This window comes from Indicator indicator, chromosome 5 (assembly GCF_027791375.1).
Source record: "Indicator indicator isolate 239-I01 chromosome 5, UM_Iind_1.1, whole genome shotgun sequence".
NCBI classification, from domain to species: domain Eukaryota; kingdom Metazoa; phylum Chordata; class Aves; order Piciformes; family Indicatoridae; genus Indicator; species Indicator indicator.
The window spans coordinates 32,316,693-32,344,558 of record NC_072014.1 but is presented as its reverse complement, the minus strand read 5'-3'; the positions used below and the strand labels follow the sequence as shown (position 1 = coordinate 32,344,558).

Here is a 27,866-nt window from a genome sequence, read left to right as displayed (position 1 = left end):
TTCTGTTGGAACTTCTGTTATTACAACCTGTGGTTGTTTTCTTGTCACCTCATTAAATAGTCTCATACTCAAGGGCCTGTTGCCTCTCCTGGTAGCTACATACCGTAGTCTTGCTGAATGTGTTGTTACAATCATTTATTGCTACTGCCAGGCTCATTTTCTTCTCAAGTAAATACACTGACCAAAGCTTCACATGAGTGGAAATCAATTGTGTATTTAAAGTCCAGGAGCTTGGCCCTCATGCCACTGTAGGGTACTGTGTGTGCTAATTGTATTAATCTCAGTGAAATACTGGTAATAGCATATATTCCATCCAATTATTAATTATTCAAAGATTATTTATCAGGCTTGGTTTTAATTAGAGCTATGATCTCATGCAAAACAAATTCAGCTGCCCTGTTTCCTGCCATACAAATCACAGACCGAAGGATGGCAGAGTGAAAGGCAGGGTTTGAAAACACACCCCCTCATTTCTGGCTGCTTTAGATCAGAGGCACCAAACCTTGCTGATGCTGAGGTACCTGTGCCAGGCTAACCAAGACACAAAGATTGTGTCAGATGTTTTTTTTTGATGCAGAGGTTGGCTTGGGACTGTCTGGTCTGCAGGGCCTGTGTGAGGCACTGTCAGAAATACAGACATGGGCTTGGCTCTCACGCTTTGTGCTTTAGCCTCAAAGCCCATCCTTCCAAACCACTCACACCTCTGCAGCAAGGCTGCAAGGTTTGTAAGATGTTTGGCTTGTCTTGTGGAACCTTGTCACCAACAAGTCTGTGGTCCTGCCTACAGTCTGTCCTTGCACACATGTGTGACCTGCGTTTGTGCTTGTGTGAGTCATATGGATAGCAAGAAGAGTGGTTTTGGGCAGGGTGTGATTTTTTTTCCAAGAGAAATATTGGATATCTTAACTAGAGTTTGTAGTTTGAGTTGGCTGATCTGTGAAGCACCTGAGTCTACAGTCATTAATACCCTGATTCTCTGTATTTCACAATTTGGTATCTGCTCCTCAAGCCCTTGCCCCCCACCTGCTGGAAAGTGCATTATGAGCAGTGGCGCTGGCAGGTATCACCTTGACCAGTCCCAGCCTGGTGCAGAGGAGGCTGCAGCCCCAGCGAAGGAGATGATGGCAGCCCAGGCTGCCTCTGTCATTCCTGGTAAATCTAAACACTGCATCAGTGTTCCACCAGTAGCTTTGGATCATGCAAACAGGGCTTGCATGAAAAGGGCAGGAGTCCATACTCCTGTGTCTAGCTCTGGCTGTCGAGGTCCCTTCTTCAGTCTCTCTATCATAACTGTAGGGTTTTTTGTCTTTGAAAAACACCTTGAGATCTGAAGATGAGCTGTGCTCTAGACAAGCTGTGTATTCATATTAACGTGGATCAACACTAGATCCCAAGGGCTGTTGAATGAATATTCAAGAGAAAATGGTTTGTATTTATTCTTTCAGCTCCAACAGAATAATTAAGAACAGGATAAATACTAAGTGCAAATGATGCAAGGAAGCACCTGACAATGCTCAAGGGGTCACAGAAGAGGAGCCAGTTTGATCTTTTTTAGGTCAACAGCTGATGATTTTTATGATTCTGTAACTATAGCCTGGGCTTTTTTCTGCTTTTGTAGATGTGGATAAATGCCTTTCTAACCCTTGTCCTGCACTGGCCACCTGCAACAACACCCATGGCTCCTATGTCTGTCAATGTCCTCTTGGATATGAGCTGGAAAAAGGGAAGTGCAATTTAGGTAAGAAAAGAAAAAAGAAAAAGAAAAAAAAATTGAAAAAAGTGAAAAGCCAGGGTAGGAAAAGATGGAAATAATTATCAGTAATCTTCTACAATAAATTAACCTAGGCTCAGACTAGCTCAGGAGCTTAATGCTCCTCCCAACCACCCCTTTTTACGAGAGCCTTTTACTGTTTATACAAGTGCAGTGTCTAATGCCCATCATGTTGGGCTGCCCATGGGAGTAGGCACAGCAATAGCTGAAGGTTTCTTAAAAACACAGCAACAGAGCAGTGGGCTCAGGATTTTTAGTAAGGACAGATGTGACCTTGAGGTTCTTAATGTGTTTTACAACCCCCAAAAAGCATTCAGCAGCTTATCATGGCTCCTGGCCCTTCAAACCCAGGTGATGGTGCTTGGCTTGGGAGAAGTCAGTGGGGCTGTTGTGTAACCTGGGGTCAGCCATGGGTGGAAAATTAAGCAGCCATGAAAGTCTTTGTAAAATCAAGGTCTTGTTTCATACCTTTAGTATTTTTCATGCAGCACAGTTATTAGCTGGAGCTCAGGTTCTGACCCCCCTCCTCTCTGTTAGAAGACTCTCAATCTCAAGGATTTAACAATGTCCCATTGTAAAGGGGAATTTGTTCTGCTAGAGTTTCTTCTGACCCTTAATCAGCAAGGATTGGAGGCATGGAAATTTTGCTAAGGAAACATGGATGAGGTGTCCCTGAAGGGTGTTTTGAAACATTTCTTCAAGTTGGAATGTATCAGCTTCTAATTTAGAGAATTGTTTTGGTTATGCCTTGAGCTGGGATATGGGCAGATTATATAAGTGCTGTGAAGGTGATTTTCATCTTATTTTTACCCCGAGTTGTTACATTGGAACTGTCTGATATTAGATTTGTGGTGAAGATAGGCTCTGTGGATGGGGAAAAAATGACAGAGAATTGGAGGCTTTAAAATGTTATCTTCAACTGTATTTGTTTTTCTGGTGGAACATAAAACTGGAGCTCTGAGTTCTCGTTTGTACCAAGTATCAAGATTTAGGTACATTATCTCTCTGAGTCTGGACGACTCGGATTATTGTGTTCTGCTGCCACGAATCAAATAAGAATCTAAGCACGGAAAAATGCATCTTTTGGATCTCTTTTCAAATGTCATTGCTCATTCTGTCCAACAGTTTGAAAAATGAAAATGTCCTTTCTGCAGTGCTTTATTTTGACTTACTGATCTGCTTTCCTTCTATTGCAAGGAGGGGTAAGAGGCTTGAGACATTTGTCCCCAGTTATTATAAATAGCTTTGATATCTGAAGCTGTCTTGTTACTAAGTTTACCCAACTCTCCCTCTGTTCAGGGGGCTTTTAAAATTAGTCTCTGTTTCTGTATGAACTGTATGAGTGCTGCAGCGAAATGGTGGCTCTTCAGCTCTGGAATTTGACTGGGGCTGTGGGAACATTGCAGCAATGTTGGGGACACAGTCTCAAGTTGTGCCAGGGGAGGTATAGGCTGGATATTAGGAGGAAGTTCTTCACAGGGAGAGTGATTGCCCATTGGAATGGGCTGCCCAGGGAGGTGGTGGAGTCACCATCCCCGGAGATGTTCAAGAGAAGACTGGATGAGGCACTTAGTGCCATGGTCTACTTGATTGGATAGGGCCTGGGTGATTGGTTGGACTGCATGATCTTGGAGGTCTCTGCCAACCTGGTTGATTCTATGATTCTAACCTTTGGGAAATATCACAAGACTGGGACTTTGCTTTACTGGGGCCGTGACTCTCAGACATGAGTTTCTTATCTGCTGTGTAAAGGGGTTTTCCATGAAGACAGTCTCTTGTGTAAGGCAGATGAGACCACAGCTACACATGTTCCATGGACACATGTTCCAACTAACTTGTCTTACTTTCCTTTTCAGTAAGAATATTTATCGGCCAGGTCCCCCTGAAACTTAATATTACACATGGGAAGTACACAGAGCTGCCCCATGTTGAGGATGAAATCCTGACAATGGTGAGTGCCATTGATGGGCCTTTGGCCATGCTGATGGGACAGGTCCTTGTTGCTCCTCTTACAGTGGTTGTGGGAAGCCATGAGGCTGTAGTGTGGATTTAACCTTTTAAATCATTAAACTATCCTGATCTGGTGTAAGTAGGAGTGGTGAGACGTAACACTATCAAATGCCAGCGTGCTTTTCTCTCCTGCACTGCCTAGGCTATCAAGACGGCAATGGAGATATCTGGCTCCTAAGGGACTTCAGAGAGCATATCAGCACAAAAAACCATACGTGGGTTGTGCAGGGGGAAAGCTCCTTGGAAGATGTTCAGTCTCCAAGGGCCATGCTTTGAGCTTGGCCTCATGTGCGACTCTCTCCCTACTGGCTTCCAGCTTATCCTCTGCCTTTGCAGTCTTTATACATTGGGGCCTCAAGCAGATGTTCGTATGAGAATTGCCAGGTTGCATCCCTCTGGGCTGCCTCCCTCTGTCATCCCCTGGTGCACTAATAAATGCTCTTCCTTCCTTGCAGCTCAATGCTTCACTGTCAGGCTTGCCAGGGTACCACCACTCCACAGTTAAGGCCACCAGGTAAGGCTGAGGCTACTAGAAGAATGAAAAACTCAAATGTTCAGGGTGTTCAATTCGAGGTCCATCTCCATTTTGAGTGGGTGCTGGGATTGTTGTAATCCCATGGGGACTGATGCAGGGCATAGGAATGCCTGACCACCTTTCCCAGCTCTCCCAGTGTCCTCCTGGTATGAGTGACTTTGGCTGGCCTTGTGAGCTGCCCAGGAGGGATTTGTGGTTGGTTTCAAAGTGAGCTACAAGTGCTCTTTCCAGCCCCAAATATGCCTCTCTTGAGTGTAAGTTTGTCCTCTTTTTAAAGTCTTCTACAATGCATGGCTGCTTCAGTATGTGTGCAATATTGTGTCTGTGGTAAGCATTGCTTGCATTAATGACTCCTGTGTATGATGTGCATTAATAAGAGTCCTGTGCGTAAGGTGCTAATGATGACTTCAGACTGACCCATGATATTCAGGGTTGTTTTGTTTTGTTTTCTGTTAGGGAGGCAAATTTTGTGCATGTTTCAGTGCAATCCACGTTCTCTTTAGCATCCAACGTGACTTTCTATGACGTTGTCAGCAGTGTGAGAAGTTACATTCGAGCTTGCAAATCCCCCACCGATGCCTGTCAGTTCATCTCCAGCCTGAAACCACTCCACAGAGGTAAATAGCATCTGGAGGGACTGTGACAGGAGGGGAAAGGGATGTTTTATTTGGCTTCCTTTATAACAGAGGGAGAAAGATATTGATGTTTCCAAAACCCCCTCTGAATCTTTTTTTATCTTATTTAAATGGCAGTCATCTTTAGAGCCTCACAGTAGAAAAGGGGTGCAGATACTGAGCCTGATCTTTGCCACATGTGTGAAAAATCTGCCTCTCTGTGAAAACATCATGCAGCACAGGATTAGAGGCATTGTGAGGCAGCCTTTCATCTCCGGGATGTGACACCAGGCCCTGGCCAGATCAAAACAACATAAGTCTTAATTCCACTTGCATGGCTGGGAGCTAGGGAAATGGCATGAAAGCCAATAGACAAAATCCCCCACTGCTGCTGGAGGCTGTGTGGGGAGCTGTGCTTGCCTAACTGCCCCATTTCAGTGTTGCAGGGTGTGAAAATGGTTCACAATTAAGAGTTTTTTATTTCTATCCTGAATCCTCTACCTGCCAAAGAGAAATGTGGATGTGACACAGAGAGACCTGGAGAAGCACATCAGTGCTGTGCATAAGCTTCCTTAGGGGAACCCCACTGATGGGTCCAGTTGGAAGTCCTCTCTTTCCAAGGGAACGATAGAGGAGATTTAGGTGTGAGAGATACCAATGGGATGCAGGGAGCAAGCACCCTTGAAAGACGCTCCTGCAAGGAAGCTTCTTCATGTGGAGCTCTGTGACTTTGGGCTTCAAGGTTTGGATTTGAGGATGAAGGGCAGCAGTGCTTAGCCTGGGTGTAATGGGAAACTCCTCAAATCATTTCAGCAAACAGAGAGATGATAACTTTAGCTTATGTTTTTATTCTAACATGCTGTATTTTAAAGTCACACTTCATCATGAATGGAATTAAATTATTTTGGTAGACATGCTCAAATTACATCTAGCCATTACCTCTGATACAACGCTTCTGGTAAAGTCTAACTTGAATTAGGAAGAATAAGAAACAAATTATGTTCTTGTGTAACTACTTAAAAGAAAAGATGTTAGATCCAGAAAAAAAAAAAAAACAAACAACCCCAAAAAACAACAAAAATGGATCTAGGAGGGAGAGGTTTGTAGAAGATGAGTGCCAAACAAGTGACATGTTTTCCATAAAATCCTATTTCTCATGAATATTTGTTCATGTTCTCATTCCATCTTGTCTGACCTCCCAGTAAAAAATGTAAATTTGGTGACACAATTTCCATCATTTACCCATAGTTTTGCTGAATGCTCATTGTAACAAATCTGACTTTCTAAAGTAAAACACTGCTTCAAAATAATGTAAATAAAAGGACAAATTCTTTGCTTAATATCGAAATGGAAAAAATTTGGTTTGGGCTGAGCAAAATGTTTTGCTTGATATAAACTTAAAAACTGATTTGTGGAACAGTCTCAGAGGTTGAATGTGTTTCAGCTTGAGCCAAACTAAATTTTTCTTTTTCATTTTCCCTTCTGCTTCTGAGCTGAAACATTTGTTATTCACCCCCTCTATTTGCCTCTACAAATGATGGTAGATAGGTAAGAAGTGGTGCCGTGACTGTGTCCTAATGGAACAAGAATTATTTAATAAAAAAGAGAAAAGAGATTAAAGCAACACATGAGCTGAATGTGATGCCTGGCTAAAGCAGTTGTGCATAACAGTGGGTTCAGAGAGAACCACGCTGATGCTGGCCACCTCTTCCCAACAGTTGGCAGCTTGTGCAAGCAGAAAGACCCTGAGTGTGACAAGGAAACTTCTGAGTGCACTGACTTCGACGGAGTCGCGCTCTGCCAGTGCAAAAGTGGATACTTCAAATACAACAAGATGGACCACTCCTGCAGAGGTATTGCCTTGTAGGTGGCATATTTTGCCTGAAGTTTGCTTGAACCTTTTGTTCCAGTGGAAATCAGCATGTGTGTGTATGGCTGTGCACGTGAGGAGCTCAATATTATGAATATATCTTAGCAGCTCCAGTTTCTTTCATTTAGTTAGGGGACTTTTCAGCAGATGCTGAAGATGCAGTCTCTCTCTAGGAATAATATTATCTCTTTCTAGAGCACACTGTGAGTCACAGTCATTGAAAAGAGGGAGAAAGGGGCCTGCCTGCTTTGGGCTCCAGTTCAGTGGCACAGAGCAGAGATGACGTGCGTCTCTGCTTGTTTTGATTTTGTCTGAACTCGCAGCGAACTTAGAAGTGCTTTAAACTCACAAGCTTGTATTAATACATCATTGGTGTTTTTAAAATAAGTGTCTGAAAAGGATTGTGAATTTATTTTTCAGCTGGGTTCCTAACAGAAATGTTAAGCTTAAGGGTTGTGTTATTTTAAAGATACTCTTCAGATCATGAAGTCTGGGTTTGCTACCTTTTAGATAAGGTCTTTGTCCACAATCCAGTGGCCAAAATGATTTCTGTGAGATCAAGGGGTCTATTTGCTAGTTCCTGCAGTTGTAGGGCTTCTTAAGAAATGCAGTTTTCTGATGACTTATCAATCAGAATTGCAGTGGTGGTTATATATTGCTTCTGGCAGTTACTGCTGGGTTATTGTTGAAATAAGAGGAGATGCTTTACTGATTCCAAATATTATTAGAGAGTGAGAAAAATGTGCCTGGAAATAATTAATGTGTTACAGGCTCTAAGATGGACATCTCTGAGTTCTGGGCTATGGTTCTGTCTTGTCTTCCATTCTGTGACTCCAGGCAAAGCCTTTCTCCGTTGTGTTTTCCTTCCCTCTCTGTGCTTTGTATGTTGAGGGAAGGATTTCTATTAGGAAATACTGACTATCTCCACTGACCCTTAAGAGGAAAAGAAGGACTTATGTGGGCAGCAGAACTAAAACCTGGGAGACTTTTGCCCAGTTCTTGTTCAGTCATCGATGATGGGGACTCAGGATGAGTTACACCAATGTACTTGGCCATGTCTTTTGTCAAGCAATGTTGTGAAGATAAATAACTGAAAGGCTGTGAGGCACTCAGATGGGATGGTTGCAGAGGGCTACAAGATCTAACACCTTCACAGAATCATAGAGTGGGCTGGGTTGGAAGGACCTCCGAAGGGCATTTGGTCCAACGCCCTCTGCAGTAAGCAGGGACATCTTCAACTAGATCAGGTTGCCCAGAGCCCTGTTGAGCCTCACCTTGAATATCTCCAGGAATGGGGTCCCAACCAACTCCCCAGGCATCCTGTTCTAGTGTTCCACCACCATCATGGTAAAGAACCTGTTGCTAACATCCAATCTCAGTTTGCCCTTCTCTAGTTTGAAGCCATTGCCCCTCATCCTGTCACTGCAGGCTCCTGTAAACAGTCTCTCCCCATCCTTCCTGTAGGCCCCCTTCAGGTACTGCAAGGCTGCTCTCAGGTCTCCCTAGAGCCTCCTCTTCTCCACGCTGAACAACCCTGGCTCCCTCAGCCTGTCCTCGTAGCAGAGGTGCTCCAACCACCTGATCGTTTTTGTGGCCCTCCTCTGGACCTGCTCCATCAGGTCCTTCCTATATTGAGGGCTCCAGACTTGGACTCAGTACTCCACATGAGGTCTCACCAGAGTAAAGTGGCAGAATCACCTCTCTGGATCTGCTGGTAACGCATCTTGTACCCGTGGTTATTCCTTATTTGTGAGGGTTTGCTGTGCAAAATATAAAAAATCCTATTTGCACACAGTGAGGCCTCAATGCCACTTTCAGCTTACTGCTGTCAGTAGGAAACATCTTACTGACCAGCTTGAGAGTGTCTGAGGGACGGGGTTGATATGGGATTTAGGCTTCAGTGCAGTGGTATGAGGGTGGCACCCACTGCCATTCTTCAGCAAGGCACTAGATTCTCAGTGTCACTTTGTTCCCATCTGAGTAAACCAGGTGGTTGGGATTTGTTAAAGATTTTTTTTTTCAAAAGCCAAGCTGTGGCTCTCATTTGACACTTAGGGCTATTTTCTGATAAATATAGCATACAATATGCCAGCCTCTTGGAAAACCTCTGCCCTCACAGTGACTAAACAGGAACTGAGGTCTTCTGAGCGTCTGACCCTCATTGTGGGTCATGAAAATGTGGCTCAGTAACTCCAATTATAGTATTTGAAAAGAGGGAAACTGCTATTGTGCTGCCCTGTCCGGTCTCCCCTGTGGGAAGGTGGGTGTGGCTGGGAGAGCTTCTGAGGCATGGGGCATCAGCCACCGTGACCCCAGGAATTGTTCTGTCCTGCCTTGCAGTGTCTGTACCCTGGAGCATGCTCAAAAAGCATCTTCTGGACCAAGGAAGGGTTAGGTCTCTGAGCCATAGTTTTGACACACTGGCCATGGTACTTCTTGGTGTGCAGTTTTATCATCTCCAGGTCGTTGCTAGTCTTCAGCCTTCCCAGTATCTACAGAGCTGTTCTAGAAACGAGGCAGCAAACCCCATGTGCCAGCTTTTCAAGGGTGTGCTATTTTTAACAGTACAGAGTGTCTGGAGTGAAGCAAGGAGCAGCACACCAGGTTTTGAAAGAGACTCCCAAGTCTCATTCAGGAAGGCAAAGGCAAAGGAATCCCAAGGGGAAAAGTGCAACTTGATAGCTTTGCTCAGACCCTGACACTTGAGCCTTTTCTCCATTCCCTGCTTGTGTTTGAAAGTTTGCTGAGAGAGTGTGACAGAGTGAGCTCTCCTGAGAACATGTTCAAAGGAGAAGGAAAGATGTCAGAGGAGAAAGCAAAGTGGCAGGAAAAGGCAGGGTGAGGAGGGGAAAAGACATAAGCACAGAGTATTTAAGACAGAGGTGCATGTTCAGGATTTTGCTTTTCCTCTGTACTGTCCCACCTGTAAGCCTCCTGGCCTGAGAGCTGTGTGCCAGAAGGGTCCCAGACACAACTCCAGCTTTGAGACCATTCAAGGTGTATGTGCTCTACACATATTGCTGGACTAGGGCTGATGGGATGAATTTAGGCTGTGCTGCTTGCAGGCTCCTCCAGGCTTTCCCAACATACAGGCATTAGGTTGGGGTTGGGATACATGAAGCCTCTGCACTCACTCGGAGAAGGCAACTCCAGCAAGCTGTTGAGGTGATGCCTCCCCCAACTGCAGATTTCATTATTGCCTGATCTTGTGGCTTGCTTTGGTAGAATATTTGCTCTGTAATGTTTTTGGTCTGCTTTTGTTAGCGAGTGAAAGGAGCAATCCATCCAGTCTCATTTTGCTAATGCTTTGGTGTTATTCATGAATGAGTCAGGCAAGGATCCTTTGTGATTTACTATCCTTGCCCTGGCTGTTTGTTGACTGAGGCTCTTCAGTCTTGTCCAGTTACCTCTGATCAGTTCCTTGACTTAAAAAAATAAACATCTTAGAGAAAAATAAATCTAGTGCAAAAAGCATCATGGTAAGATGCATCAGGGGAGCTACTTAAACCTTGTCATGCTCTCCATCTCCAGCTCTGGGAGAATAAATGGAGTGAAGGAGTAGTGGGGATGTACAGGGCAGATGGCAAGGTGCAAGACCGGCTACCATGGACATCAGCCTCCCTTCCATCATCATTGGTGCCAGTTGCTATGGCAAGTCTGTGCCTAGAGCTGCAATATTCATGATTCAGTACATCACTTACCTGTGTCCACACAGCCCACAAAGAAAATGATGTGAGACGCTTAGCAAACAGTATATAGGCACAAGCAAGGCCAGATATCCAAGTGCGAAGTGCCAGGTGCACTGTGAATTGTGCCTCCTGGAAAGCAGAGACTTGAACAGAGCTGTGAAGGGGGCTTGGCAGGTAAAGAAGAGGCTCCTAGCTCTTCCTGGTAAGGCAAATATGATTCCTGACTGTATTTAGGGGGCATGGACAGGCAGAGGAGGGAAAGTTTCATTATCCTAGGCATGCAACATTTCTGGGAGCCGGAAGTCAAAAGGGTCAGAGAGAAGCTGTGAGCATTCACAGAAAAGCTACAATAACCAGGGAGACTGAAAGAGCTCAGTGCACTTGGCTTTATTAAAGGCAAAGGAGTGATTTGGTGGTGGTAAGGAGAAATGTGATCGTATAATCTCTTTCAGTCTAGCAAGTAAACATCCAAAGGCTGGAATTTGACACTGTGATAATTCAGACCAGAAAGAAGGTGAATGTTTGTAATGGCTGAGGAAATTAACTTTATTATGAGCATCTGACCCAGGGTTGTGGTTGATTGTCTGTCACTGAAAACATTAAAATCATCCTTGGATGGTTCTCTAAAGTATAGCTCCAGTTCAACTATTTGATTTGAAACTGGAATCAAATTTAGGGACCTGTATTATGAAGGGGAGGTCACAGTCACATTGCTCCCTGCTGGCATCCATCTCTTGTTATTGGTGCTGGAAGAGCCATAAACTTCTGAACCCAGGCAGAATAGTAGTGCTCTCTTTTGGTTTACTATGATATTGCCAGCCCATCCTAAAGGACAACATCTGAACTTCTTTTTATCCTTTTTCCCTTCCTGTACTAAGTGTTGCTGAAAATATAGTAGCTCACTGTGCAGGAGGGAAAGTGGCTTCTGGTATGCCTAGAGCAGCAAAGGAGTAGGAGGGGGCTTTGCTATGGCTTACCTGGGGCTTGCTGGAAGCCTCCTCCTCTCCCCACAGATGTCCTCACATTTGGTGGGGTTAGAGAATGTCTGAGCTTTCAGCTTTTGGTTTTCCCTGTGCTGAAAGAGCAAGACAGAAGGAAGAAGGCTTGAGAGCTGCTGCCTCACCATTCTTAACCATAGATGGTGTTTGAGGGGAAAAAACCCAAACAAACCCATGAGCACTTTTATTTTCACTGAACAATCTATTTTTATTCCCTGTGGAGTGTGATGTAGGTGTTTCCCAGACCCCTACGTGATGTGTTGCAGACCCTGAAGGGCTACTGCATGTGCTGGTCTTGATTTGTCCCTCTGCCCAAAGTAACTCCATCCATGTCACTCCTCTCCAAGTGTTTGAGTGACCAGTTTATCTGTCTCCACGAAAGGCAGCAGAACTCCAGGGCTACTGCTGAGAAAAGCAGTGATCTTATCAGTAATTTGAAGATTATGATTGCATGTCCAATGTATCATCACCTTTGTTGTTCATCAGAAAGGCTGTATAATTTTCTCAAATAATTCAGGTGATGAGATAAATGTCCATAAGCACAGAAATTACTTTATTTTGGAGTGATGGTCTCAGCTTTTCACCAACATTTTGTACATAGCAGTTTTCTGGGTTATTTAGACCCAGTAAATTTAATTCCTATTCCATAGTACTATGGTATTCTAAAATTTGCTTTAGCAGCTCCAAATTTGAAAGACAAGGCAAAAAAAGGTGCATTAAGGCAAAACATCCCCTACCACCCAGCAGTGTTTTGCATAACATTTTGCGGCAATACTAACATTTGAATGTAATTAATAATGTGCATCAGTGCTAAAGTAGCACTGTTCAGATGAGGTTTCAAAGCAAAAACTGGAGGCAATTGCAGATTTTTCACACTGCAGTTCTGTGGGAAGCAGTACAAGTGTGCAGTGAGTTTCCATTTGAGCAAGAAGTTCTGCTAGAAATTATATTACCACCTGCCTGCTCTGGGCTAGCTCTGCTGGGAAGCCCTGAAATGGTCATGTCGAAGCCAATGGCAGGTGAATTTAAGTGCCCAGTGTTTTGCCTAAACCAGAGGAGATATTACATCAGAGTACACACAATTCCTGCTCTGCCAGCAAAGCATGCCAGTTTGGCAGTCCCCAAGGTGGTTTGAGGTGAGGCTTCCATGGGGAGCCGCTGTGGGAAATGCCTCCCCTGCACCAACCACTATGTGGTGCTCACCACCCTTCTCTCATCTGATTTTAGCCTGTGAAGATGGATATAAGCTGGAAAATGAGACCTGTGTGAGGTATGGTGACTGTTCTGCCCTCCTCCTACCCCTCTGTCCTTAATTCTGCTGTGGTGACCTGTCAGCACAATGAAGGCACTGAAACTCCCTGTTGTTTTCTGTTACTAGCTGCCCATTCGGCTTAGGTGGATTCAACTGTGGAAACCGTAAGTACCGACTTTTGCTTCTGTTCGTTTCCACACTGTCAGAAACAGGAAATTTGAAAGAATTAACTGCAAATGACTATGTCTAAAATGCAGTAGGTATATGTCACTCTTGTCAGTGCTTTTTGTTTCTTCATTTTCTGTTGAGAATTATTTTGTTGACCTCTTTGACAAAAGTAACTTAATATTATCTCCTAAGGAAAGGAGACCTCCTTTCTCTGGATACCCTATTATGATAGCACATATAGTGGGCACTTCTGAATCACAAAAAGTTAGGGGTCGAACGGGACCTTGAAAGATCTAGTCCAATCCCCTTGCCAGAGCAGGATCACCTAGAGTAGGTCACACAGGAACACAAGGTATTTGGAGCTGAATCCATTAAATACTGTTTGAATTATCAATGAAATAGTTTTGAAATATTACTCCCCGTCAGAGAAAGGAGTCCATCCCCTAGGGAAACAAATGCTTGTTCTTCCTTCAGCAGGAGATCCCCAACTCCATTCGCTTCACTTGAAATTTACAGAGAGAGGGAAGATGGGAAATAGTTCATCCTTTTGTGGGAGGGCTATGGATGTGTTTATTTACAAGCACATCACCTGTTGCTAAGTGAGTCTTTGTCTTTCTCAACTGTAGCATATCAGCTCATCACTGTGGTGATCGCAGCTGCAGGAGGAGGACTTCTGCTCATCATGGGCATAGCACTGATTGTCACCTGCTGCCGGTAGGTACTGCCACCAGCCCTGGCTCACAGGCCATGCTCTCAATGGGTTCCACTACACTTAGTGATCCACACATGACCCCTGAAGGACCAAAACACAGAAGAACACATAGGATAGCTAAGCAAGTAGCTAAGTCAGAGTATCACACTATGCTTTCATTTGGGACTAAGAGTATTACACTATGCTTTCATTTGGGACTAAGTCAGAGTATTACACTATGCTTTCATTTGGGACTAAGTCAGAGTATTACACTATGCTTTCATTTGGGAGTAAGTCAGAGTATCACACTATGCTTTCATTTGGGACTAAGTCAGAGTATTACACTATGCTTTCATTTGGGAGTAAGTCAGAGTATCACACTATGCTTTCATTTGGGACTAAGTCAGAGTATCACACTATGCTTTCATTTGGGACTAAGAGTATTACACTATGCTTTCATTTGGGACTAAGAGTATTACACTATGCTTTCATTTGGGACTAAGTCAGAGTATTACACTATGCTTTCATTTGGGACTAAGTCAGAGTATTACACTATGCTTTCATTTGGGAGTAAGTCAGAGTATCACACTATGCTTTCATTTGGGACTAAGTCAGAGTATCACACTATGCTTTCATTTGGGACTAAGAGTATCACACTATGCTTTCATTTGGGACTAAGTCAGAGTATCATACTATGCTTTCATTTGGGACTAAGTCAGAGTATTACACTATGCTTTCATTTGGGACTAAGTCAGAGTATTACACTATGCTTTCATTTGGGACTAAGTCAGAGTATCACACTATGCTTTCATTTGGGACTAAGTCAGAGTATCACACTATGCTTTCATTTGGGACTAAGTCAGAGTATCACACTATGCTTTCATTTGGGAGTCACAGTCAGAGAGTATTACACTATGCTTTCATTTGGGACTAAGTCAGAGTATCATACTATGCTTTCATTTGGGACTAAGTCAGAGTATCATACTATGCTTTCATTTGGGACTAAGTCAGAGTATCACACTATGCTTTCATTTGGGACTAAGAGTATCACACTATGCTTTCATTTGGGACTAAGTCAGAGTATCATACTATGCTTTCATTTGGGACTAAGTCAGAGTATTACACTATGCTTTCATTTGGGACTAAGTCAGAGTATTACACTATGCTTTCATTTGGGACTAAGTCAGAGTATCACACTATGCTTTCATTTGGGACTAAGTCAGAGTATCACACTATGCTTTCATTTGGGACTAAGTCAGAGTATCACACTATGCTTTCATTTGGGACTAAGTCAGAGTATCACACTATGCTTTCATTTGGGACTAAGAGTATCACACTATGCTTTCATTTGGGACTAAGAGTATTACACTATGCTTTCATTTGGGACTAAGTCAGAGTATCATACTATGCTTTCATTTGGGACTAAGTCAGAGTATCATACTATGCTTTCATTTGGGACTAAGTCAGAGTATCACACTATGCTTTCATTTGGGACTAAGTCAGAGTATCACACTATGCTTTCATTTGGGACTAAGTCAGAGTATTGCACTATGCTTTCAATTGGGACTAAGAGTATTACACTATGCTTTCAATTGGGACATACTTTTTTTTTTTTTCCTCCTTGTTCATCAAGCTGTAAAAGTGAACTGGATGTCTCATGAGGTTATGTGGCTTCTTGAGGTTATTCTGCTTTGAACTGGAAGTATCACCAAAGTACATTATGCAGCATAATAGTCATGTAAGGGCATCTGGTGTCATTCACACTAGCCCCTTGCAGATCTTCCTTCTTAGGAATTAAAATAATGCCCAGAAGTGCTGTAGTTAAACACCTGGAGACTTGAATGCCATGGGGGATTCCATATGTTTTTCTCTCTTCCTAGATTTCCATTACTTTTTTATTGACTCAAGTGAACTCACACATATTCGAGAGACAATAAGCATAAGTTAGAACAGGAAAGGGTCAAACTGAGTGTAGGAAAAAACTCTTTTACCAAGAGGACAGTGAGGCAGTGGAAGAGGTTGCTCAGAGAGGTTATGCTATCTCCATCCTTGATGATTTCAGGTTCCACCACATAATGCCCTGAGTAGCATGATCTGACCTCGTATCTGCTTTTTGCCTCAGAGCAAAATATTGAACTGTACCTCTTCTGAGGGCATCTTTGCTCCCTGTCAAGATTTGTAACATGAAGTAAATCTCTTGAAATCATGTTGGAAGTGTGTACAAGATAGCAGGATAAGTTTTCTCTTTCCTTTGTTATTTTGTAAACAGGAAGAATAAAAATGACATAAGTAAACTCATTTTCAAGAGTGGGGATTTCCAGATGTCACCCTATGCTGAATATCCGAAGAACCCCCGGGCACAGGAGTGGGGCAGAGAGACCATAGAGATGCAGGAGAATGGAAGCACCAAGAACCTGTTGCAGATGACAGATGTGTATTATTCGGTACCTATCCATAGCTTGACTATTAACCCTTTCTGCTTGATACAGGAAAGACACTTCCCTTTATTTTTACAAATAGAGATCCCTTTCCTGAAAAGTAAAAAAACAAAGCAAATTCCATAGACAGCAAGGCACTGGGAGTCCTATGGGTTCTAGCTGTTACACGTGGTGAATGTGTATGGACACAAGGAGATATCCATAGGAACAAGGAGATGTCATTAGGAAAAATGCTAGAGACACATCTAGAAAAACTTTGGTGGATGCCTTACAAGCCCAATCTGAGAGTAGAGAAGGGCAATTAAAGGTTTGGACAGACTGCTAGGGATCCCTAGTGGGTAGTTCTCTCCCTTCTACCCTCACTGATGATGCTGGAAGGTTGAGACCTCTGCCCCGGGGTCTTGATCCCAAGATGTGAAGATGCTGGCCACTGTGGACCTGTCTTTTATTCCACTCCTCTGCTCTCCAGGGTACAGGCCCCTTCCTGCAGCAGAAAGGATGCATAAGGAGCATCCCTTCAGCTTCGAGGGAAGAAGTGATGGAGGAGTAACAGGCAGTGTAGGGCACAAGACCTGCTGTCATGGTTGGTACCATGTTAGTGTCCATATCTAAACCTGTGATACTGGTGTATCGCTTGTCACTAATCTACAACGATATACTTAAGGGGGGTTACTCATGTGAGTAAAGGTTGCAGAATTTCACCTAAATCACACACATTGCACTCCTGCTTTTGAGAGCAGAGAGCAGCAAGCAGTACTTGTTGTTTGTTTTGGTTTTTTTTCCCCTGGCTTGTATTTTAAGATTTCCTGTATGTAAGTTCACCGGGTTGCACAGCATGAAGGTTTCTCTTCCTTTCCCTCCTTCCTGTTTCCAGTAAGAATAAGAGATTTGGAAATGAAAATGTATTTCCTAAACAGTTTTTAAGGCTTTTATTATGCTGGCAGCTAGAAAGGTGAGCTTTTAGTGAACAGTAGATGATGAAGGCTTTGCATGGATGTGGTGTGTAACAGATCAGACTGGGTGGCTTGGTGCTATTTACCGGGTGAAAAGATTGTACAGTCTTGGTCTGATACCAAAGTTCCTCAACCAAATGTCCTCAGGAGATTTATATAAGAGAAAGGAAGGTCAGATTACTTTTTATTTATTTTTTAAAATTTATTTATTTATAATTCAAGTTCCTATGTTGGAAGAGTAGGTGCCTGTGGTTAATGGGGAGAGGATTGCTCCCAGATAGTAACCAAAGCAGGAAAGTAACTTTGATTGTCTAGAAAGATTTCCTTAAAGAATGGCTCTGGGACAATATCCTTTCCAGGAGAATTACTTCAATACCTGAGATCATCAGCACAGTTCTCTTGGATTAAAAATTAGCTGTGTACTTAGACTGTACTGGGTGGAGTCAGATAAACTTCAAGTCTGCTAGTGGCAAGATGTTGTAACTGAATTGCGTCAGTATAATACCTTCAGGCAATGCATAACTCCCACAATAAAAATAATTCTAGGTTTTAGACATCATTAGCTATGACATTGTTCCTTCTAGCTACTGAAATAACTGCTAGGAAAGGTAGCAACACTGTTCATTAAGGAGGATTTATGTGTGAGAATAAGACCTTTTTATTTTTAACTTTGTTTTTTTGCTAATACAGCCAACTGGACTGAGAAATCCTGAACTGGAAAGAAACGGACTTTATCCTCCCTACACTGGTTTGCCGGGATCTCGACATTCGTGCATCTACCCTGGACAATACAATCCATCCTTTATTAGTGATGAAACCAGAAGAAGAGACTATTTTTAGCAAGGAATGGAGAGGGAGTGGAAGGTTGTCACAGTTTCATGGCCTTTGATCCCCAGGTACAATCTGGTTCAGCCCACATCAGTCTACTCTTCCCATTTAACAGGAAGGACTTGGAACTTCATTGCAAGCATTACTGCCCTGAGGAATGGTTACACTTGCTAAGCAGCGGAGAGGGAGGAGGAGGAGGAAGAAGAGAAGGAGGAGGGAATGGCTCAAAGTGAACCTCACTAGAAGACCCAGATGGAAGTTAACACATGTACTCCAGATTTGTTCTGTGTTGTTTCTTCACTCTACGCTACATGGCAAGCATGGATCAATACGGCAGAGGAACTGTACCCAGCACTCTGCATCAAATACCACTAGGGAGTGTTTTGTTTACAGATCTAGTTCACTGTTGACTGTGCTTGTCATCTTAGCCAACCTTCATGCAAAGATTCACTGTGCATCTGCTTTTGGTAGGGCAAGTTTGTCCACTTCCTTTTACATTGTTGCATTGCTTTCTTTTTTGTACATGAGAGGGCAGCTGATATGTTCTCTGGCCCTCACCTTCTTGCTGGTAGAAATTCTCCAGATGGGTGGGCCTTGCTGAAGCCTAGTACCTGGCAATGTTGGATGAATTCATGGGTTAGTTGTCTCCAAGGAGTATGGGAAGGTTAGTCATACCATTGCAGTTTCAGCTGCAAAAAGGCACGGGTGATCCTATGTGCTCTTTGCAAACTTCCTGTGTATAGGCAAGAGTCTGAATATGTTGGGGTTTTTGTCAATCTCCATTTTTCAGAAGAGATACCACTACTTGTCATCACAGGGCTTCCATATAGAATATTATGAGGCTCTGTTTTCCTGCAGGGATTTAAATATCTGTAGAAACAGCAATATAATGTTAAATAATTGCTTGCAAGAAAGAAAAAGATGAGCTGGGAATTCAGCTTATTCCTTACAAGGAGTCTGGGAAGGAGAAATAATGCTGTAGCTCTGTCTGGACAGGTGAAACCTGAATTCTGGGCACTGCAATTGAGACAGTTTTGAAGCCTCTGCAGCCCCCCTTGACTTCCATAGGAGCTTTGAAGGCTTTCAGTACATTGGAAAATAAGGCTCCCGCAGTCTGTTGCATCTAAGGGAGAGAGAAAAATTATGCTCTCAATCCTGATGTAGCGAAGGTCACTTATGTTGAAGCATTTTGCTTTCTTCTGTCCTAGTTTCGAGGCAGGCTTTCTCACCTAGGTGTGTTACTTCATATCAAGTATCTTGGCAAAAGCTGAAGAATGTGAGTTATTACCTTCCTGACCAAAGATTACATTGAAAGCTCATGAACTGTATTCTGACCTGACCTGGGTGTTGAAAGAGATCTTATTAATGAAATGTATTTACTGCTTACTATGACTGCAGTGTTAACTTGAGTTATCCAAAGCCTGTCCGGATACAGATACATTCTTCCCCTGAATGTGATTGCACTTTCAATCAAACTGGCTGCTTGTATGAGGGTAGCAAATATCACAATTCCTTAGCCATTAGCCCAACATTTCTGTGGTGCATACATAAACTAGTTTCACTGAAGGGCACATACCCTCTGATATTCCCTTCTCCCCTACAGAGCTCAGAAAGACTCAGTGCTTACAAGTGGTTTATAAGGTAGCTCAGCTTACTGAAGCACTAAGGACCACAAGATGTGTCCCCCCAAGCGCCTAACCCTGAGTGAGAATGTCAGTTCAGATGCTGATATGTTGCGTGGTTGCTCCCCAGAGGCAAATCTGGAATGATGAGGAGCAGGTGGTAGTACTTGTGTCCTACAGATGCTGTGAGTCCCTCAATCCTTTCCCAGCCACTTCATAGGCTGTTGTGTTCCCTATCAGAGGAAGGGGAGTTGGCACTAGGTAGTCATCAGCAGCATGGGCTAAGAGGTTTTTGGTCTCTGCTTGTATTTACTTCTATTTTCTCAAAACTGTAAGGCAGGAAAGGCACCACAAATGTGTTTGAAAAGACATAGTTTGGTGCACCAGCCATAGCACACAAGCATAATGTCTTTTTATGCCTCACCCCTTATCTACTGTGTAGAAAGCAGTGTGGGCTTGCAGAAAAACAGATCTTTGTGGATGCCTAGGGCAGTATCCTTTGCAGTTACATGATCTTATGGTGGCAAAGCATGAAACTTCATGACTGTCTGGTCTATAATCAGCCTTGCAGGTGGTAGTTCACAGCTTATTTCAGCTGTAGGGAAGAAATGAACAGATGCTCATGGGAAGTACAGCTGCCTAAGGACCTGTATTTAAGGAAAACCCTAGTTACAGCAGCCAAAATAGTTTAACCGGTAAAGCACAAGAGCTAGCTGTTCCAGCCATGCTGATCAGTATTTCTAGTCCATCAGTGATGTTCTCCCTTTCATTGGCAGGTGATATCTTAACTGTACAGGATCTGCTGGATGATGTGAACTAAGGGCTTGACACTGCTGTGCTGTGGGGTCCTTCAAATCTGGCATTGGCTGGGTTGTTTCTGTGTGAGGGAGTTGCCTCTGTTTTTGAGAGTGCAAAGGACAGAAAGGATTGCCTTTCTCATGGTATGGAGGAGGATTTCATCTGTGTTACAAAAGAAAGGGGGGAAACTGGGATTCATGCTAAATCTAAATTCAGAGTGTATAAATGAGCACTGGGCTCTACCTCTATTGACTAAAGCAGCTTAGCAAAGCAGTGATGATAAAACTTTACCTCATGCCAGCCTTTTGTCAGATAGGGAAGAGTTTAGGCTTATGCTCATAGGTAAATCTGTTTAATTGCTTGGTTGATTAAAAAAATGGGAAATGTTCCTCTGTATGCCAAGTACAAAGTAGGAAATATCAACTCACAATTACAGATAAGTCTTTATATATAAAAAGTAACAGGGACTGTATGAACGAAACTCCTTATAGCAAATTGCAAATTGGAAGGGATTTGAGTAGAAATTAGATAGGACTGTTCCTAGTTGAGATCACACAAAAGTTTGCAAGTAATTGATTTTGATTTCTTAATGATCTTCAAACTCTTCTTAATGCTGTATAGGGGATTAGAGGGTCTCAGTAAGCCCAGCAGGATTTTCTGGGTGAGGACTTCAAAATTTAGCCTTTTCTGAAAGAAACAACTTTATTGCATCCAAATTTTATCTCTTCCAGAGCAGGTAAAAATTAGAGAATTTCTTACGACAATGTGTCCTTTGCAGCCTGACCTTCTTTTTAGCTCTGGTAAGAAAGGAGTCACAGAGCGAATGCATAGCCCAGAGGAGGAGGAGAAGGGTCTCTCCTAACCTGCATCACCTTCTCTGGGAGTTCCAGGAGACCCTACTCAGCAAGCAGAGGTAGAGGCAGGTGTCAGCACCGGGATAAGTACAGGTGCTTTCCCACACGGTGATCCAGGAAGTGTTTGCAGAGTTGGCAGATGCAGACAGGGGTGTTTCAATCTCTATCAACTCAGTCACTCCCTGTGCTGTGATGCTTCTCTCTTCACCCAAGCCCCACCAGTTCCCAGCTCCACTAGGGCAGAAGGGGTGGGTGCAGTGCAGTGTGTTTTGCCACAGTTGCGAAAGTTGTTTTATTGGAGTTATTCACTACCACACCCCAGCAGTGATGGACTTGCCCTGCCACAGCAGGGGTGAGACTTGTTTCTGTGCAGCTCACCCTTGGCAAAGCTGCTGCTGGAAGTGTCTCTCTCTGCTTTCATCTCGGCCATAAACTTAGCACTCTCTGGCAGTGCAGTGGGGTTTGTCACTCCTGTTAGGTGTGAGAGGGGTCTTCACATGCCCTCAAGCCCACTTTGAAATGTGTGTGCCTTTCTGTTCAGTACCTAACTTGCAGTAAAATGTCTGAATAAGTACCTCTTATTTCTCAGACTATTTAGATTACTTCTAGCTACCACAAATTGCAAATCTTGACCATACTGGATGCTTTTGACAAGTGGAATTGCTCTCTACTGTCTGTGGCCTTAAGATAGAAGTGGCATGTTTCTTGTAAGGAGAATGCAAGTAGTTCAGCCAGATGTGGGGAAAGGAAGGAAAAATATACCTCCACTGCACTTCTAGAAATCTGCTCCTGCTTCTGGCTGCTGTGGAAAGCTAGGGCAGCAGTCAGCAAAGGCAGTTGTATGGCTGTATTTTTTATTAACTTTGGAGTAAATGCTACCTTTGTTGCTTGCTGGGAAAAGATGTGGGAGGCACGTGTTTGCTATTATACTGTGCTGGGAAAAGCCCTTCACCCACAGAAATACTCCTGACAGCCAGCCTAGGAGAGGCAGCCTCAGTGAACAGAGCAGGAGAACAGAAACTTGAGGGATCGTTCAAAAGAGAAGCTCATACGTGCAGCTTTCCAGCATCCCTGCCATACACTGCTGCTCTACCTGGCCACCTCTTCCAGCTGCACTGGAAAAATCAGGAGCCTTTTGCATGCTGTTGAAACCTCACAGCACTGAATTGAGCTGTATGAGGGAAAAACGGGATGGGGCATTTTTGATGCCTTTTGCCCTCCACATTCAGAGCATTAGGTAACACAACAATCATGAATCTCGTTGTTGTTGCATCATGGTCATACACTGAGTCAACCTTTGTGACCAACCTTCTGAAAGGTATTTGCCTCCATACTAAGTGGTAATAAGAGTCTTTCAAAATAGCAATAAAACTGCAGTTAGAGAGAGGTTTTTGCCGTTGTGAAATTATTTCTGCCAGTACTTGTAAAGGCTTTTTGCCAGAAACCAAGAGAGCAGGAGACTGGGTTTGGACATTGCTGCAGTCCAAGTGTTTTCCCAGGACTTGTCTTTAATGCTGGTCAATGGCCATATGCATTCAAAATTCAGCTGGACTTCTGATTCCCTCATAGTGATGTTTAGTCTTTAGTTTTCTTCCTTAAATTAACAAGAACGGATGCATTTTACTTAAATGCCCTTCCTGTGCTGACTAATGTTTTTTCCTCTTTACACACAAAGAACCTAATCCAGCATCTATTATAGTGACTGGGGTAACTCTCCAATGGACTCTAATGACATTTTTTGTTTTAGGCCTGAATTATTCCACCACCAAGGTCACCTGTGTGTAGTACATGCTTTCCAGTGGCTCTGTGTTCTGTCTGGTTTTGTGATACTGTTGCTGCCTTTCCATGTTGTATTTATTGTTTTAAAGTATTCTTCTTTCTTACTGTAGCAGGACCTGTATTATGTGAGATTGAACAAAGCAGGTTCAAGATCTGAAAAACTTTCCTGAGAAGAGAATTAATGTGAATTTTGCATAGCTGTTTTACTGGTCAGCCAACCTGTTTCCTGTCATATAAGATTTAGGGACTTAGAGATGCTTCCTGCAGTCACAGATAAGAAGTACTCTTCAGTTCACTCTTTCCTGGTCTCTCCAGAAATGAAGCAAAATCTCCCAGTTTCATAAGGAGTATGCACTATATGTTTGTGAGATTTTGGGAGCTTTGCAATGTGTATTTAAATATTCGTTCTTTTGAACTTCTGAAATTCAAAATCAGAAAAGAAATCCATGAAGGGATAAGAAACAAAACCCAAACCAAACAAAAACCCCACAAAACCCCCCAAATATATTTACTTGTTTTGCAAAAGTAAACATCTAAAGTGAGTGTGGCTTCTGTATTATAAGATCATACATGGAATGACACTTCCTCTGTGTATGGTAGGTGTTGTGTGTGTCTGTAATATCCTTGTTGAGGGAAAACCAAGAAAGGGTGTCTAATGTTCCTCAAAAGTAATATGCAAATGCAGAGTCCCTTGGTCTTTATTCTAGTAAAATATTAGAAGAGATGGGAGTCTCATTTGGGTTAATGACTGCAGCAGGCCTCCCCCAGATCTGCCAAATCCTGTGTGGAAAAGTCCTGTGGAATACAGTAAAAACTAATCACTTCCCTCAAAGAGTGACATAGAATTCACTTGACATGAAAAAGTCTCCAGTAAAATCTGCTAGGATGGGTTTACTTTAAAGAAAAAAGCTCAGACACAGCAGAATAAATACTAAATAGTTTTACAGAATTTCTTTTAAAAATGAAAGTCAGCCATTTGTTTCAAGCCCTGTTTAATTCTACAGGACTTTTTCCTGACAGAAGGTCAAACTTGGTGTGTAAAATCATAATGATTTATTTGATCAACTTGCAGAATTGCAGTAGTAAAGCTCACCTTTTGTGAGCTCTGTTTCAAAAGATAAAGGTATCAGCGTTTGTTTATACTTCTTTTGTCAACCTGAATGTAAACCTGCTTTATGTCCTTTACATTGCCCTGTTCCCTTCCCTGTATCTCTGAATGTTTGCTTCCAAGTCACTGGGTTCTGAGAGCATCTTCCAAGCCAGTATTATTTAAAGGTGTATCATATTTTCAGCCTCCACTAATTATACAGTACTGTAGTAGCAAAATATAATTTTTAAGGATTGGATTATTTTTATACCTGCATCCAATATTATTAAATCTGGCGTTCTAGTCAGTATTACAAAAGGATACAATAAAACTATGAATATCACTGTGTCTCAGCTATTTTTTATTGTCTTTAGCTTTCCTTGTAAAGAGATACATATGCAACTTTAAATTTCTAGTTACAATTAAAATAATTTAATCTAGAAAATAAGATTTTTTTTTTTTGTATTGGTAGTTCTTTTGTTCTTCTGGTGGTGCCTGGTGAGTGAATGACTAAAATGAAAAGCAGAGAGGAAGTGGGTATGCCCTGTTGTGCTAAAGGAACTTCTGCTCAGCTGAAATACAAATTGTGTTCTGATAACGTTTATTTCGGTAGCATTTAAGCAGCTGAGTTTAATTTTGCTTTTTTTTTTTTTTAATCAATACAATTTTTCACCCTGATGGAATTGCAGGAGAATTGGTGAACTTGTATGTTTGCATGTAAAGTGCCTGTTGGAGGGGAGCTGAGAGGCTGGTGTAGCAGGGCTGTGTGTAAGAACAAGGGACTGGACATGACCACGGTGAGATCAGTCCTACCTCAGTAAGTACTACCAGGCACTGGGAAGAATATATGGCTGAGTGTCTTTCAGAGATGAAAGGAAAGTACCTTGAATCCAGATGAACACAGTGTGTGGCCCTGGCTGCTGGGAAGAGGCATGATGTGGAAAAGCACCTGGAGTAATAAAGGGTACGTTTGTCTGGGACAATCTTTTTCTCATGTTGCTCCAGCGGAGTACAACACTTAACTGCAATAGCAATTGGATGGAGCTAAGGTGGAATTCATCTGCTCTACTAGAAGTTAGTTGGCCAGTTTGAGCCTACCATCTAGCTCCTCCAGTAGCCATGGAAAGACAATTGTCTGCAGAGGGTAGCTCACCCCATGGTAAGATATCCCTCAGCTTTAAGAGTAGTGTCACAAGACTCCACACTAGACAGCTGCCCTGAGTGAAGTGAGTGCCACTCACTTCATGAAATAGTCTAGAACATACTTCTGGCTACAACCCGAATCTTTAGTCTACTTTCTGCTGTGAAACAGTAAAGAATTGTGTTATATGCCTGCCCCTTGTCTAGTAAGACTCTGGCAAGTAAAAAAGGAGAGAGTAACTTGACTGAATCCTGAGGTTCTGTTTGTTAACAGTGCCTCAGTTTTGTTATGAATACTATTGCAAGCAATTTTATTTTCTGTGTGATACTGGTATCATTTAAGGAAAAAGGCAATGCAAAAGGACTGGTCACAACATTGCTATGAGATTAATTAAAAGACCTTTGGTAGTTATGGACAAGCACGTGATTTAACAGTTCTGCCCACTTTGGATTTGCATACCAGTGCCTCTGGGGCATTGGATGCATCCACAGAGGGTGCCCTCAACCATTTGGGCAACCACCTGAAAAGAAGTCAGAGTACATCTTCTTCCCCTGGTTATGAGTGAGTCTTTGATTCAGACTTCATGGAGGTTTTTTAACCTTTTAGCTAATTATGTCTATTGTTACGTGTTTATGTAATATACACAAATTTACATGAGATGGTGAAACGTGTAGGAATCTAGTAAGGATTAGGATTGAAGAAATGCTTGAATAAAGAATTCCAGTCCTAAGCAGGCTGTGCTGAGAGCCTCAAGGGATACCCATCACCCCCAGGCACCAGCTATTTGGGGAGCCCCATCATGTGCTTCACCTGGAAATTGGTGTGCAGAGGGGAACAAATCTGGCTGTGGAGAGTACCTGGCAGAGCTGTATGCCAGCAGTCCTCTGGCGATATCCATCACCCACATCCACACTCTTCAGTCCTCACCAAACATCCCAATTTTCAAATGTTGCCTCGAGGTGCAACTAAACTAATCCAGGCTTTAAAATCTCCCTGCCAAGTGCAAAGTGAGTGTGTAGGACCAAGAGAGCATCCCAGAGCACTTCTTAAAAATATGGTTAGGTCTTCAGCAGGTGTAAATTGAGCACCTTTGCTGGTGACACTGGTATCTGATGGTTGAATGTGCATTACCTATATTTTTAGAGTTCACGTCCCTTCTTGAGTAATCCATAGCACAAATATAGGCTGTGTGATGAGTGGATTGGAAGCAGCCCAGCAGAGGACTTAAGGGTGGTGGTTGATGACAAGCTCAATATGACCCAGTAGTGTGCACTTGCAGCCTAGAATAGAATAGAATAGAATAGAATAGAATAGAATAGAATAGAATAGAATAGAATAGAATAGAATAGAATAGAATAGAGAAGGTTGGAAGAGACCTCAAAGATCATCGAGTCCAACCTGTCACCCTACACCTCATGCCTATCTAAACCATGGCACCAAGTACCACGTCCAATCCCCTCTTGAACACCTCCAGGGATGGTGACTCCACCACCTCCCTGGGCAGCACATTCCAATGGCCAACCACTCTCTCTGTGAAGAACTTTCTCCTCACCTCCAGCCTAAACCTCCCCTGGCGCAGCTTGAGACTGTGTCCTCTTGTTCTGGTGCTGGTTGCCTGGGAGAAGAGACCAACCCCCTCCTGGCTACAACCTCCCTTCAGGTAGTTGTAGACAGCAATGAGGTCTCCCCTGAGCCTTCTCTTCTCCAGGCTAACCAGTCCCAGCTCCCTCAGCCTCTCCTCATAGGGCTTGTGCTCAAGGCCTCTCCCCAGCCTTGTTGCCCTTCTCTGGACATGCTCCAGCAATTCAACATCTTTCCTAAACTGAGGGGCCCAGAACTGGACACAGTACTCAAGGTGTGGCCTAACCAGTGCTGTGTACAGGGGTACAATGACCTCCCTGCTCCTGCTGGCCAAACTATGCCTGATGCAGGCCAGGATGCCATTGGCTCTCTTGGCCACCTGGGCACACTGCTGGCTCATGTTCAGGCGCCTGTCAACCAGTACCCCCAGGTCCCTTTCCATCTGGCTGCTCTCCAGCCACTCTGACCCCAGCCTGTAGCTCTGCATGGGGTTGTTGTGGCCAAAGTGCAGCACCCGGCACTTGGACTTGTTGAATGCCATCCTGTTGGACTCTGCCCATCTGTCCAGCCTGTCAAGGTCCCTCTGCAGAGCCCTTCTACCTTCTAACAGATCAACACCTGCTCCCAGCTTGGTGTCATCTGCAAATTTACTGATGATGGACTCAATCCCCTCATCCAGATCATCAATAAAGATATTGAATAGGATGGGGCCCAGCACTGATCCCTGGGGGACACCACTAGTGACAGGCTGCCAGCTGGCAGTGGCACCATTCACCACCACTCTCTGGGCTCGGCCCTCCAGCCAGTTCCTAACCCAGCGCAGAGTGCTGCTGTCCAAGCCACAAGCTGCCAACTGTATCATGAGCTGCATCAAAAGAAGCATGATGAGCAGATCAAGATTGTCCTCCTGTACTCTGCTGTCATGAGATGTCACCTGGATTATTGTGTTCAGCTCTGAACCACTCAACATAAGAAGGGTATGGATCTATTGGAGTGAGTCCAGAGGAGAGTCAGAAAGATGGTCAGACAGATGGAACACCTCTCCTATGAAGACAGGCTGAGAGTTGGAGTTGTTCAGCCTGGAGAAGAGAAGGCTCCAGGGAGATCTTTTAGCAGCCTTCCAATACCTAAAAGAGGCCTACAAGAAAGACAGAGAGGGACTTTTTATAAGAACATGTAGTGATAGG

At 43.3% G+C, this 27,866-nt stretch overlaps 1 protein-coding gene across 1 annotated transcript in view; it reads left to right on the top strand.

Annotated features, from left to right (window-relative positions):
- The window catches only part of HEG1 (heart development protein with EGF like domains 1), a 56,807-nt gene extending 32,516 nt beyond the window's left edge, over nt 1–24,291 (top strand). Inside the window, 10 exon segments of the mRNA XM_054381252.1 lie at nt 1,619–1,738; nt 3,628–3,722; nt 4,237–4,295; nt 4,773–4,933; nt 6,649–6,783; nt 12,715–12,757; nt 12,866–12,903; nt 13,534–13,621; nt 15,868–16,042; nt 17,680–24,291. Of these exon segments, the coding sequence (XP_054237227.1) occupies nt 1,619–1,738; nt 3,628–3,722; nt 4,237–4,295; nt 4,773–4,933; nt 6,649–6,783; nt 12,715–12,757; nt 12,866–12,903; nt 13,534–13,621; nt 15,868–16,042; nt 17,680–17,829 (1,064 nt within the window). The 3' untranslated portion in view covers nt 17,830–24,291.
- The last annotated feature ends 3,575 nt before the right edge of the window (nt 24,292–27,866 follow it).